At 39.7% G+C, this 14715-nt stretch overlaps 1 protein-coding gene across 2 annotated transcripts; it reads right to left on the bottom strand.

The window, feature by feature from the left end:
• Positions 1-3616: 3616 nt before the first annotated feature.
• On the bottom strand, positions 3617-13351 carry LOC146486273 (protein FAM124A-like). 2 transcript variants are annotated; one of them, XM_085096047.1, is made up of 3 exons: positions 9242-9310; positions 8185-8295; positions 3617-5127 (listed from the first exon to the last, which is right to left on the bottom strand). In XM_085096047.1, the coding sequence occupies exon 3, from the start codon at positions 5086-5088 to the stop codon at positions 4108-4110; it is 981 nt and encodes a 326-aa protein (XP_084952173.1). In that variant the 5' UTR covers positions 5089-5127; positions 8185-8295; positions 9242-9310; the 3' UTR covers positions 3617-4107. The 2 variants fall into 2 exon arrangements, with proteins under 2 accessions (XP_084952173.1, XP_084952180.1); XM_085096054.1 differs by lacking the exons at positions 8185-8295; positions 9242-9310 and adding an exon at positions 13242-13351.
• Positions 13352-14715: the final 1364 nt, after the last annotated feature.

The following is a 14715-nucleotide window of genomic DNA, read 5'->3' as shown; positions in this document are numbered from 1 at the left end:
CCAGACCGCGACGTTTTAGGCTTTTTAATGCACACTTAGATGAATACTTAAATTACTCCATAAATTACCTTGCCGATTTGTTGTCCGATGATCTAGCGAGAAACACCGCTCGTAATCACGCACTTTCGCCACTTGTTCAAGTTCCTGTAGCCTTACGTTTCTTCACATCTGGAAGTTTCCTGGAGGTAATCGGCGATACATTCAGTTCGAGCTACCAAAATCCACGGTCTCACGATGGTAGATGAGATTCACCCAGATTTTTTTCAAAATTTTCTCCCTCGCCGTAACACTTACATATTTCCTTTGTGTTTTTCGTTGTTTGGCGTTTCTTGAACTCTCCACCGGGTCTGTTCACTTTGCCCCTGACGAGAATGACAGACCTTCTGAGCAAACGGAGCTTTGTTTTGCTTTTATCAATCTATGCTGTTTCTTAATTCTCTTTTTAGTAAGCTCACTAAAATACGTGCGTAAGATTTTCAATATTTACTTAACATTGAAGTAATTAGAGCTTAAGCTACATCGCTTCTCACTCGTTCCGAAAAGTTACGTGCTTATAAGTTTGCATCAAGGCCCGTTTACACATGCGAGTTTTGATGCAATTTTTGTCGTGATTTCCATTGCGATTTTTGTGACCGCCAAGTTGCAACTTCAAATCGCGCGTGTAAACCAACTGCGATTTCAGTGCGACTCGGGCGCGATTTCAGCGCGACATTGCTGCAATTTCTATGAAACATGGTAATTTTGAGCAGCGGTTTTGCGTTGGAGCATGCGCATTCGTCTTGTAAACAAAGATGGCGTGTTGTCGTCTCTCCGTGATGTTGCAAATTTTTCCCTAAACGATGGTGTAGTTTTTACTTTTGCTTTTGCTTTTCCTTTCTTTAACTTTGGCGAAAAATGCCACTGATGGTTCTTTTTTTTTTTTTTTTTTGAGGTTGCACTATGCATGGCCATGTTTGCTGGAACAAAATGGCGCGCAACAGGTACCAAGAAACCTGTGGGGACCCCGGCTGACACGTCATTTTTGACGCATTTGGCTGAAAAATGGCCGCCAAATTGCATCAAGTTTCGAGCATGTTCGAAACTCGCGGCGACAAAGCGCGATAAATCGCACTGGAATCGCATTGAAATTGCAGCCGGTTTACACGCGCGATTTGAAGTTGCAACTTGGCGGCGACAAAAATCGCAGTGGAAATCGCGACAAAAATTGCATCAAAAATCGCTTGTGTAAACGGGCCTTTAGAATATCAGAAAACCAATCCTTATAAACGCTTATGAATCCTGCAAACAAAAGAGCTGTCCACTCGGTCGTTCAGCTGTTCATCTACCTTCGCGGGTTTGTCCACTCGGTTTTTCGTTTGTTCGTTTTCGCCGGCGAGCGCTCGGTGGCCCGTTTGATCGTTCACTTGGTCATTCGCCTATCCGCTCGTTCGCTCGGGTTTCCGCTTTTTTGTTCGTTTGCGCTTCGGGTTTGTTCAGGTGTTACTCTATTGGTCTGACGCACAAGCAAGACAAGAAAGTAGGAAGAGCAGCTAAATACGAGAAAAAGCTATATTATTAAACAGCTGATGCTAAACATGATTACAATGACAAGCAATGGATAAATGGACAATGGATTTTTAAATGCGTCCGTGGAAGCCTGTTATCATTATTTGTGAATATATAGATACAATTTCGTTTATTCGTACTTTCTGCCTGCCCTAAATATGGACCTCGCCCCGTAAAACCCTCTCCCCTGTCCTCCTACTTGTCCTAATTAATTAAAAAACACTTCTTCTATAGTTGTTTTTACAACTGAGGTCTGCTGTCACTGAACTGGTGTCTGTTTATTGAACTGATGGTGTGGTTATTGAACTTTTGATTTTTCATTGACCCCGAAAGCTTCCCTACAAGTCCAAATGAAATAAAAAACACTTCACCTATACTTGTTCTTCTTACAATTGAGGTTTATTGTCACCGAACTGATGTGTGGTTTTTGAACTGTTTGTGTGGTTATTGAACTCAATTGAAAAAAACCTGTTATTCCCGAAAAACCGGGCGTGTCGTGATAAACTTCGACGATCATTTTACTTGTTTCGGAGGGCTCGTCCGGTGCCGGTCCACCACCCGTCTTCCTTTGCGCCTTTTTTGTTGCCTAAACTCCTTCTTGGTCGTGCTAAAGAGCTCTTTCCATTTCTGTCTTACTTCGTAGATGGTTCTGTTGGCTACACCAACGGCATTAACCTTCTCTGTAATGGCTTTCCATGTTTCAGTTTGGGTTTTATTAGTAACATTGTCGGTAAACTTGCTTTGCAAGATGCCTTTATTTGCCTCCCTGTTTTCTGTAATTATTGTCAACTCTCTGGTAGTAAAATTTGGTTCCTTTTTCCTTTTTTCGGCACTGTTTCCGGTATCCTCTTCCAGATTCATGTTTACACAGACACAGAAAAATTCCGTCCTTCACTCCCTTTACAGTGCTTTATCCACAGGCAACCCGCGCGCGTTGCACTCAATTTCCCGCCAAACCTGTTTGTCATGTAGGAATCCCCTTTGCTGAAAGATTTAGTCCTAGAATAGCAAACTTATCCCTGGAATAGCTATTCCAGGAATAAATAGTGTTTTCGGGAACCCATTTTTATTCCTGGTGTAGTTATTCCTAGAATAGCAGATTTATTCCTGGAATAACTGTTATACCTGGTATAATTTATTCCTCCTTCCAGGAACCGGCCCAGGGTTAAGTCTTCTCGTTGAGTGTCTTATGAGAATAATTCAAGTCACGTGACCTGGACATTTGACACCTTCAAGAAACAGCAATTGCTAACCTTGACTCCAACCCAGGCTTACTTTTGGGATTGCAGAATTAGTGCCCTTGCTTTGGCCTTTGGGTCAGTTGAGTAACTAGACATATGGTGGTGTGTTTGTTAAGCGAAAAGAGTTTGTCCTGAAAGGTTGATTTCAAAACTGACCACCCCCTGACTTGAACTTTGGGCGTTGTTTTGAAATGGAGCTCTTGAAGGCTTGTACCAACTACTTTCTCCCGCTAAGTCCTAATTCTTTGCTTAGACTAACACAAAACTTTCTAGTGTTACAAATATTAAAAGCTTACACCAGTTTCGGAATCCGCTATATCGAAATGTGAACTACATAGGAAAGAGAAAATTTCATTAACGATGGAGCGATTTGAGAGCCAGCAAGAACAGCTTTTAAAGATTACAAAGCTGCCGGGAATGACAACCAAAACATACCACCCTTGAAACAAACAACTTATTAATTTGTTCTGTTCTTGTATTAAATCAGCCGTCTTGATGAGTCACAACTGACCCAAGGCTTTCGAAACCCTTGTCACAGAAATCAGGATTCTTTCACTTAGAATGTTACCCAATCAGAATGCTGCGTTTGAGACAACACCCTCGAATTTGAAAACCAATGAGTTGCAAGAAGGTTCACTTTTTCGCTCGCCCTATTCTCGGCGTCGGCAACAGTATCAATCTATGAAATCTTTTCGTCAAGTTATCCCAGCCAAGCTGATCGAGCCCCTTGGTAGCAGATGAATGCCTTGGTATATCGAGAACAATACAATTCGCCAGAGCCGGGGAGTAAAATTGATTATTCATACTATTTTCCCATTGAGATCGTCGAGTTTTATTTCCTTTAATCATAAATTACATTCATTTACTCTGTTCTTCGCTGATTTTTAACACAAAATAATACAATTAGCCTTTATTTTCATTCCGGCGGCAGCCCAAGCACAGCCGTTCGTCAAGTTATCATTTTTGCCATTATAAAATGCACGTTAATGTCAAGCACTCTTCACAACTTTCAAAAAACGAATTACAAGTTAAACACTGGGCGATCAACGTTAACGTTACTAATTTACTATCTTTGAATTCCCCCCATGAAAGACTTAAATCAAGGAAAACAAACACGCCAATGCAATACCGAGTATGTTTACAATGTCTTCGGAGTCGATGAGAAATTTAACATGAACGTACATTTGAATGCCGACAAGTCAGCATTGTTTCATATTGTATAAAACGCTTTGCTTGGCCTTTGAACTGCCAATAACTAAAATAAAATTAATGTTAGTATTGTATCAAAATAGATTTTATGGTCATTATATTAAGATTTGTCTCATATTAAAGTAAATCGCTCTGAGTGACTCGAGTTAAGAGTGCCTTGCGGTGATTGGTTCATACTTCCCGCCAAACTGTCTGTCTCGATGGAAGCAGTTTCGTAATCTGACGTATCCAGGCTCGCATTGGAGGGAAGGCGTCCTTTCTTCCTTCCGTGAGAGTTAGGCTCGGTCTCCTCAAGAACAAGCTCGTTTCCGTCCGGATCCCTTGCAATCCACAACGCGTGTTCTTTTTTAACAGGCGGTTCACTCAAAAGATGCATTATTGCACTTATATCCTTGATTTTCAACTTCAAACGCACAGAGTACGAAGGTTCAGGTAAAATTTGCGGCAAATGTTTAAGAGAAAGTTGAACATCAAAGCCACTCTGACTATATAAAGTAAAGAAGCAGAATCCTGGAGAGCCGCTAGTTGCTTTTTTCCCAGTTAAAACCTCATAGAATGATCTCATCTCGGTGAAGTTCTTCACAAAAATATGGAAACGTAAATGTTCGTTGCCGTAGTGAACCGGGCAAATGGACCACAGGGGGAGCTCGGGCAATGTCTGGTAGAAATCCTGCCGAGCCGTTACCCGGGGCTTAACATCCTCGGGGAGTTCAACACGGTGATGAAATTTCCACGGAGAAAAATTAAAGTTCTTTTGAACGTCGGTGGCTGATAATCGGCCAAACGCTTCGTACAGGAAGAGAACAACGCTAATAGCTTGGCAATGAAGAAAGGATGAATCTTCCTCCACATATCCACTGTCTGTCCAAGAATGGAAAGAAGAATCGACATCATCGCTTTCGTTGATTGAAATGAATTGAAAAGTAGGATCCATTCCCTCCAGCATAGGCGAGTAGAGTTTTTTAAGGTAGCTCGCCTCCCCCGAGCGAACGTTTATTTGCAAAGTACAGTCGTACGGGTCGGGTGCCACGGGAAAATTGAAGTCGTCGATGCTCTCGTCAAATCCTTCGTCGTTGAAAACACAGTCGTCCATTATTAATTGGTTTGTTTCCTCTTCGTACTCGCATATGATCTGTAATGTAATCAAATTAACAGTTTTCACATTAGAACAAAGATTAAGCATATGTCTGGTGTTCAGCAGTGAATAAAAAATTATAAAAATATACTGAACGTCTAATTTTGCGAGGGTATGGGTTCGGGTAGGTTCTTAGTATGTTATTAAAATCTAGGTCAATTTAAGTTTCAACGTTCTTATCTGAAAAAGATAGTGTAGAGAAAATTTCATATTGAATAATTTAAGTTCAAATAGATGAGTAACGAGGATTATACAAACGTTTGCTGATTTTTTTTTTTTTTTCTTTTTTTTTTTGGCTACCAGATTTCAGCTCTTGACGAATGATAAAAAGCGCGCGAATGCATGAATATATTAGCACAGGTAAGTTAGAAAAATAGCGGAATAATAAACTCATTACAAGAAGCTATTTTAAAAGGATAGAGTATTGTCTAGGTAACGGCATGGAAATATTATCTGCTTCATTAGTCATGGCAGTGTGCCATGACTAATGAGTTTTTCGCACTCTGTGGTCACTTTTATCAATCACACTTGGGTTTTCAAAGTCAATTGAGTGATTGTTAGTCCACCGTGAAGCGATTAAGAAATGTTGGATCCTTTGTGGCAGTTCTTAACATTTCTAATATGTTCTTTTTTTGTGTGTGTGTTTGAAGGCATCTACCAGTTTCTCCGATGTAACTCCAATAGCAGTCTTTACTAGGATCTGACTTGTAAACTACATTAGTTTGAAGGTGACTAGGTGGCCTGAATTTCGGTGAGGGAAATTCTTGTTGTAGAGTTCTGTGAGGTTTTGTGACAACTCGAATACCGTTGTTACAAAGTGGTCTTGTAAGTGGTTCGGTGAGACCACTTATGAAGGGAAAACAAGCGAAATCAAAGGCTGTGTTGGAGTGGTCTTGATCAACGGAGGCATGCCAACTGAACTAAGGGAAGAAACTTGATAAAAAAATCACACCATTCCAGTAATTTCATCAAACAATAATCAATACTGCTACAAAAGAAAATTCATGCGATACATGTCCGAAACTTTCTCATCGCGTTCAACGCGCTCAATTAAGAGATTCGTGTAGTGACGTGCCTTATACTGATTACTGTAGCGCATTGTTGGCTATAGACAAAGCAGAAATTCAATAACAAACAAATTGCATTTCAAGAGAGTACAAGACTAGTAAGATAAACGCTTTTAAGCAAACGCTCTTTGCAGTTTTGTTAAAAACCCGTCAAGTTTTTCGCAGTAATGTTGAGGTTCATTGTAGATAATAACTTCGATTGGTTACCAAAGAATAAACAGGAAATTCTAATTATATTTCTCTTAATGCAAACGTACAATTAGTGGATTATTTGTCAGGCAACGCGTCGAATACTATGGACATAACATTCTTTTGTTTCCAAAAAATACGGCATATTTCCTTGATGACTCATTTTATTTAAGTTTGGCTGCGTTTATTTAAAAGAAAGAATTTGCGAATGTAACTCTCCACTGATCTTTCAGAAAGAGCTGCCATTTATATGAATATACAAACTCTATTTTCGAAATCTGATGGAACCGAAGTGTGCACTAAGTGAAGTGACGCGCAATCCATGTATTACCTCACGAAACCTTGACATTTTTAGCCGATTGGTGGTAAATGTAGATTTGGAATGCCAATACTCTTGCAGCTTCAAAAGAGAACTTTGTACCCGTTCACAATCTACGCCATTAGTGTAAGGAAAAGTTATTTGTCTTCCCCCGAATTCTTAACGGTAACTGAGAAAGCATTTTTCCTTTTAAGATAATTGTTGGCATTATAAAGTCTTGGATACGTAGCTTTTGACTCGGTGCTGTTAAATCCCTAGTCACTCTTAAAAATTTGAGCACGACTGTATTTAGCGGAAAAACGACAGCTACACTTACTAGCAGAGCATGAAGCGGAGAAAAATTCGCCGATTTTTGTGCGGTCCATAAAAATCCCCGACTTTTTCAGTGATTAGAAAACCAATCAGCGAAAACAGTCAGACAATGTTCACAATGGACTCGACTAGCCATACTTCTCTGCTGAGAAAATTGAACTGCGTTTTACTTACAAAAAAGAACGACAAATTCAGTAAAGAAAAAAAACTACATGTATTGTACATCAAAATTCTTAGTTTGAGTAGACTTTACTCCGCCGAGTCGATCAAGTAACGAGACGTTTGGAAATGACGCGCGTCTAAAGGTTAGGTGTTCAAAGCCAGCGAGCATATTCAGAATATACTCCTCGCAGACTCTCTTATTCAAAATAAGACGCCACATGCATGGAGCTCCCGAGCGCGGCGCATATATACGAACTGTTGTATATAATTATAAGCGAGAAACGCGTTCGCTATCTTCGCTAATCTCAAAATACTCACAAATGGGCCTAAGTAGCGTGCAGGTACAACCCTGGCGAAAAACGATGTTTGTGTACACTTGATTTCACACGTTCAGTTTGTTTGGCTATTTACCCCGGAGAAGTTGACAAATATCGCGATCGCGGTCGCCGGAAGTCGAAAACAGCTGTAAGATGCACAGCATGAGTGAATCTGAAATTCTGATTACGATCAAAGGGAATTATTCCTTTTAGCTCGACTAAAAACAACATCGAAAAATAAACAGATAGATGTCCTTCACAAAAGGATCTCGAATGCTATTCACGTTTAAGGTGAAAAAATTCACCATCGTATACCACAATTCACAGTTGTATTTACTTTCGCATGCGAAATAGAAATAGTGAACTCCTCGTGTATTCGATTTCCACGCCGTCTTAATTCCCCAAAATTGATCCCAATCTGTGTAAGATGAGTTTTCTTGCGAAGGCGATTCTATAATTGTTGTAACGATGTATTTTCAAACTAATTCAAATCCTATTGGCATTAAAATTGGCTAGTTGATGCAAAGCTGGTCAAAACGTTTTGAATTCTTACTATTTCCGTACATGGTTTTTATTGTCAGGCGAGATCGAGTTTTATCGCAAACACTTCTGCTTTAAACCTAAAGCTATTTCCCTCGATTTCAGCGTCTTTCCCATAGCAATTTTAAAATTGAAAGCACAAACCTACCCGTTAGCAATGCCTCAAACAGCGTCCACGTTCTGTCCGGCTGCAATTTCAGTCTGCATGAGTTTCCACTCTAACTTGACTTTCCTCGCGAGTTGCGAAACAAAATGTTCTCTTTTTGCATTAATTAAAATCAAAAGAACGCAGAATCCATAAATAGCAGATGAGAACATTAGAGGGACTATTATATAACCTTTTCACAAACAACAATGCCCTCTAAATAAGGCCCGCTTTCGTTCGAGAAGTGACCAATGAAATTGCAGGGACGCGTTTTCATCAGGCGCTTACATAAAAGAATTTCAAACAATATCATTTGTGAGTCGTACACAGAGCGACTCATGATCACACATGGGAATAAACGTACAATATTGAAACCGAAATAGGTCAGATAATCCGTTCGCAATATTCGCATACGTTCCAAGAGTGCTGTTTCCAAGACGTCACAGCTCTCAAGTCTTCGTGTTGTTACCATCGGAAATTATCAACGCTTCCTCTAACTCGAAAATTCTCTTTGAGCGTTTATGAATTGAGCGCCATCACGCGTACAATAACTTTATCGCATTAGTTCTAAAACTACCGTTAATAAAGACGTTTTGATTGCTGAACTTTAATTCTATAAAGTTCGTAATTTAGAATTAACTCAAAGCGGAACTTCATTGTATGAGTGAATGACACAAATTATACGCCAAGAATGTAAAATTCGTCGACCAATATACTTAAACTGTCTCATAAAAAACAATTTCGTCAATACTCAACTTAACTAAATAATTAATCGAGTTGTGAGGTGATTTTTATACAAGTTTGGATGTAACGTATATAGTGGAGCTGCGTTCTTAGCTTTTTCAGTTCAACGATTTTACATAAACTCATTCAGACTGACTTTGAAAACTACTACACAAAGCTTAAATTTGAGGAATTTGCAACTTAGACGCATTCGTTTAATGTAGACTGAAATTTGCTGTAAGTCTAGTCGACGCCTAGCTCAAACATTTGCTGTATCGTTTTTAGTTTTCCACTTCGTGTATTTTTTCGGTGTTTACAAGTCATGTTTAAACAACACCTACCACATCATTCAATCCGTGCACAACAGATTCAAGCTGTTAGTGGTTCTTTATGACGTATTCTTTCGAATTTACCAAAATTATTTTTCGGAAACCAGCACAAGAAGTGGCGTTTCATACCCGCAATATTATTATGCTCAGGTATTCGTACCCATGCCAATCCGCTTGATTGCGTCAGCGACAAAATATATTGAACCACCTGCTTCAAGGTGCACTTTAACAGAATATTTGTTTCTTGTAAACAGCGGTAGGCACAGAGAATTCGCCCAGTGCGATTTGATTTCAAATCAAGGAAAAAAACCACAGTTTGTTTTTATATGAAAGCGAACCAAAACTAAAAGAACAAGTCATTTCCATGCCACTCGTGAATCCGCCATGATTCATGGCATGCCAAATAACCACTGTCAAAACAACGTAATTACATTATCGTGAAACAACGCATTAAGCACTTGACCAACCCAAGGTTGAAGTACTTTCCACTTCATAACAACTCTCTTTAGATCAAAAGCTGCGACTAAGTCTATCGTGTCATGAAGCCATATCATACTGACGAGTTCCTACATTTCCGTCGCAAAAAATCATATAAATGAAAGTAACACAAAATTCGTGGAAAGGTAAGGGTGACTATATGGAGGGTTAGGGTTATGTGGGTGACTATATGGTACCTTACCATGAATTACTTGCCCAAAATCCAAAACACTGACAACTGCTGGCGAAGTAAGCTTTATGAAAATATTTTAGTTCTTGGGTAGGTTTTGAAGCAAGGAAACAATGATGTACGCGCAAGCATTAGTTAAAGTAGTGCGTTGTTCTATAAATAAGAGCGTCTGTTGAATAACATATCACTGAGTCTGCGCACTGTACTTAAAGTTGTTTCTCACCAGTGAAAACTAGCATTAGGTTTCCGTCAGATATGTGCACGCATAATTTGGCACAGGCACTATCGCACTGTGTACCGTTTGCTATCCTTTCCGTTTCAATAAACTTCGACAATCAATAAACAACTTGTTCGATAAACTTCATTGCCTCAGAGACAGCGAAATCCCTTCATTCCCGGTGATTTACTCTTGAGGTGCCTGTTTCAAAATGCAGATTCTCCCACTATTTTCCGCGCATTTCTTATGATAAAAGATGGGAGAATTTGTTTTAATATCAAGACGTATTTTTGATGATCACTTCTTTCATTTTTATTTGATAAATAGTGATATTGTACAGGAAAAGAAGATGATGATCATTATTTATTTATTTATTTATTTTTTTATTTCATTGGAAAGGACAATTTGCAATGAGGAATAATACAGAAGAACTGTATAGACCTTAACAACAATAAGTATATTGAGAATGCTGTATTATTGAGTAAGTGGCACAGGCATACTCGGAAAAAAGTCCGAACACTCCTATCTAAGACCTTCCGATTACTAGTTCGGATGCTCTACCACTGAGCTACAGGAGACTCCTGGGAGCTAAGGCTATTAAACTAGGTTCATCGGACAAACATCCTGCATACTGCCGTGCGAGGATTGGAATGTCAATGTGTGGCATATGTGCAATGGAATAAATGTAATGGAATATTTTAAGCCTGGTGGATAAATGAGAATGATGTATTATTCAGTAAGTGACACAGGCATTCTCGGAAAATAAAAATCCGAGTGCTCCCATCAGGAGTTCACATTCACATTCACATTCACATAGGAGTCGAACCTAAGACTTCCGATTACTAGTTCGGATGCTCTACCACTGAGTTAAGTAAGAGTATTATCGTTTGTCTCACGATGTAGTCACTTTGAGATGTAAATCCCGACGTTTTTACTTCTCACTGCTTGTCTTCATCAGGCGACGAGGTCAACTGGTTAAGCGGCGGAGGTCTGGGTACGGGCGAGTCGAGTCGTATATCCCTTTCGTGATATATATAAATGGTGCCGCGTAATCAGTCGACCTCATCGCCTGTTGAAGACTAGCAGTAAGCAGTCGAAACGTCTCGATTTACATCTCAAAGTGACTACATCATGAGGCAAACGATAATACACTTATTGTTATTGTATCTACCACGATGAACAACAACAGCCTCTTTCTCTACATAAATCAAATTTAAGTTGGCTAGGGAGCCTAAAGAAACAACAGAAGCTTAGCAATGAAGGCTTCCTCATCATTCAGTATAGTTTTCAAGTTGAAGCTGGTGGATTTAGTGGACACGTTTAATATTCAGCTCGTTAAATAATGAGCATTGTTTGAGTTATCGCTTCAATGTGGCAATATTAGGCGAACTGATCATGTCATATGGTAAGGAATTCCAGGTCTTGGGACCCTGGTGGAGAACTGTTTACTGGTTTATGTTGGTTCGACAGGGGTATGGGCCTTTCGCCACACTGGATGGCAAAAGAATGTAGTAGATTCGAGCACAAAGGAATTCCAACCCGTCAAGCTTGACTTTCCTTTGTTCTAACTTCTCGATGTCCTAGTGGAGGATGCCACCCTTTTTTCACATCCAGTATGGCGGATTTTTACCATGCATGTGACCAGTTAGTGCAAAAGGCCCATTGAGGTTACCACATTTATTTATTTACGCCCAAGCGAATTTTTGAGATATCAGCTAAGTCTAAATGGTACTAGTCTCAAACAACTGTCGCCATCGAAAGATTAAAAATCACGTGATCTGCTATTTACAAGTGTCTTCTCTGCGTCACTATTTCGAATTTCGAGAAGGTCCTGGGAATGCGGTTGAAGAAAAATTGTATTTTCACAACCCATAAGAATTCTCTATCATCTCAATCACGTGGAAAGGGGAAAAAGGCGGGGTTGTCGTAGGGAAATTTTGTGTTTATGATAAGATAAAACTGTTCTAAATGAGACTGGTGTTTCGCAAATTTTCAAAAAAATTGGTAATGCAGTCGGTGAGAACTTCAAAGACACCTGATTGGGGAGAAGTGAGAATGGACAACTGGCGGACCCTATAAGCAGGAATCTCCCTCCACTGACTCACTCTTAATCCCCCTCCCCCCAGCCCTAGCCTCCCACGCACTTGTTTTTAGGTAATACGAGTCCCCTAAAAACGACTGCGTTGGAGGCTCCCCCCTCAACCAATCCTCCCTACTTCACTCTCCACAAACCAGCACCCAATCGTTATAGAAATACCTCTCACCGCAAACTGTCATGCCACTCTTTACGTCAGGGCATCTGATCTTGGTGAGCTAAGATTTTCTCTTCGCGGATTTTCTTTGCCGCGAAACTCGTTTTGCGAAGTACAAGATACAAATGTCACGCTGGTGCAAGGTCGTGTCACTCTTCTATCAGGCGCCTTCTATTCATTGACGTTGCACGACAAAAATTCCTCTTTACAGCCTTCCGTAAGCTGTGTTTAGATGCGACGAGGTGTTTCGAGAAGTAAACGCATTTGTGTTTCTGCTTGAAAGTCTATGGAATTCTACGAGACCTCAACGATTGGTATAGTATAAACAATTGATGACACTGGAACCGGAACTCGCAACGAAACACCAAGAGGCTGCACTGGAAGACAAAGGATATGGTTCGGACGCCGAAAAAGAAGTTTGTTTCTGCGACTAAGAGAAGTGATGGATTGACGGGGATGATTTAGAACTGCAAATCTTATACGACTGTTATAGAAGGCTGTAATACCAGGCAAAGAACTTAAGAACGCTGCGAGGCGGCACTCAATCTGCACTGATGTTTACACCTGGGTGATTTATCATCTTATATTCCGGGGAATAGTAGAAACAATGAAGGTCAAAGTGGCGCCGAGCGAGTTTGGAGCTAAAATGAATAGAATTAACAAAAACAGGGTTTCAGTAGCTACAATCAACTTCGTGAAGTGGTAAATAAAGCTGAATGAAATTTAAGATTGTGCATGTATCGTTCACGGACACTTGAGGAAGGTTTCTGCGAGATTTCATTCACCAAAGAAATGAACCAAATCATCTCCGTCGATAACCACTAACAAACCAGCAAATGTTGGAATAATGTGATAAAGGGAAATAGACTTACCTTCTACACTAAATTGTATGTGGTTCCAAGATATGACTGAAAGCGAGTTGACCAGGAGCAAGGAGCAACACGCAATGAGGAGCTGCTGTTTTTGTATTCCAAAGAACAAAGGGATATCAAACAACTTGAGTTCGAGCACGTGGTCATGCTGAGAACTTTTGACCTCTGTTTCCGCCGTTATCACGCATCAAATTCTCAGCTATTCGTGTGCCGTGCCCGAAACCGTGTAGAGCCTGGATGGAATTTCCATGTACTCCTCCACAGAGCGGGTAAATTCTGTTTCTTGTGTTAAAGGAATCAGTGCCATTTATAAACCACGTAAATTTAGTCTAAAAAGACACAAAACAGACATCACGTATTTCTGTACTTTGTCCATCGAGACTCCATGACCTCTATGACCTCTATGCTCTTTGGTTAAATATCAAATAAAACTCTCCTGGCCAGAAATAATTTTTTTCCGACTTCAGGATATGTCGCTTGAAAGATGTTTTGCCTCCAAAAGCCCGGCAAAAGGTAATCAAAAAGTGGGGGATATCAAGCTTACATGAGGAGCTCCTCAGACTTAATCGTACCGGGAGCCCATGATCGTACCTGTGGGTGGAGGGGAAGGGAGAAGGGGGGGGGGGGGGAAGAACTTCCGCAAAAACTGGCCCGGATGAGTCCCGGGGGATGAGTGTGGCTTGCGAGTGTGGCGAGCCATTGCCCTATTTTAGACCAGGTCAATCTTCTCGACTCAACAGGTTATCCCGCTACAAACTGATACAACAACAACAACAACAGTTTATTCAGTATTTCCATATGTATACATGGCATTACCGACTTAATAGAGCTATATAATATAAAATTATAGTTTGTATTTGAATAATTAAATTAACATTGATTGTCGTATTAACATTGAGTCATAAATATAAGCCGCGATTGTCCTACAGACAAAAGGATCAACGTTGTTAAAAAGAAACAAAATTTTTGAATTATTGTCTAGATCATTAAAATTTTGATATCTAACATTTATTTCACTGAAAAAATTTTGCGTATGTCATTATAATGATGACAAGAAAATAAAAAATGTAGTTCGTCTTCAATCTTATTTAAATGGCAAAGAGAGCAGATTCTCAGATTTTCAGGTGTGTTGTTGTGCCTTCCAGTTTCTATTCGTAAATTGTGATTTCCAAGGCGAAATTTATTGACTTGTCTCTTGTGGAGTGTATTTTTTATTGGATCTAAAAAGTCAGTTTTGTGACAATCTTTTTTGAAGGTAGAGTAGAATTTCAGTTTTTTATTTAATTTCAATAAATTAAGTTGATGGTTGATTGAGGTTTTAGTAACAGTTAATCGAATATGTGTTTTAATGTTACTGAAATCGCTAACGTTTAAATTTGAAATATTTAAATTTGAAGAGTTGCATAATGAATTAACTCTTTGCAAGAAACTATTCAAAACCAGTACTGTGTTTGTAGGACCAACGGCCAACGTG

The sequence above is a fragment of the Pavona decussata genome, unplaced genomic scaffold (assembly GCF_977016875.1).
Source record: "Pavona decussata unplaced genomic scaffold, jaPavDecu1.1 SCAFFOLD_21, whole genome shotgun sequence".
NCBI classification, from domain to species: Eukaryota; Metazoa; Cnidaria; class Anthozoa; order Scleractinia; family Agariciidae; genus Pavona; species Pavona decussata.
This window is presented reverse-complemented; position numbering and strand designations above follow the sequence as displayed.

Bases quoted from the DNA above. Each gene is read 5' to 3' on its own strand.
- LOC146486273 (XM_085096054.1), bottom strand. From the start codon at position 5,088: ATGGACGACTGTGTTTTCAACGACGAAGGATTTGACGAGAGCATCGAC.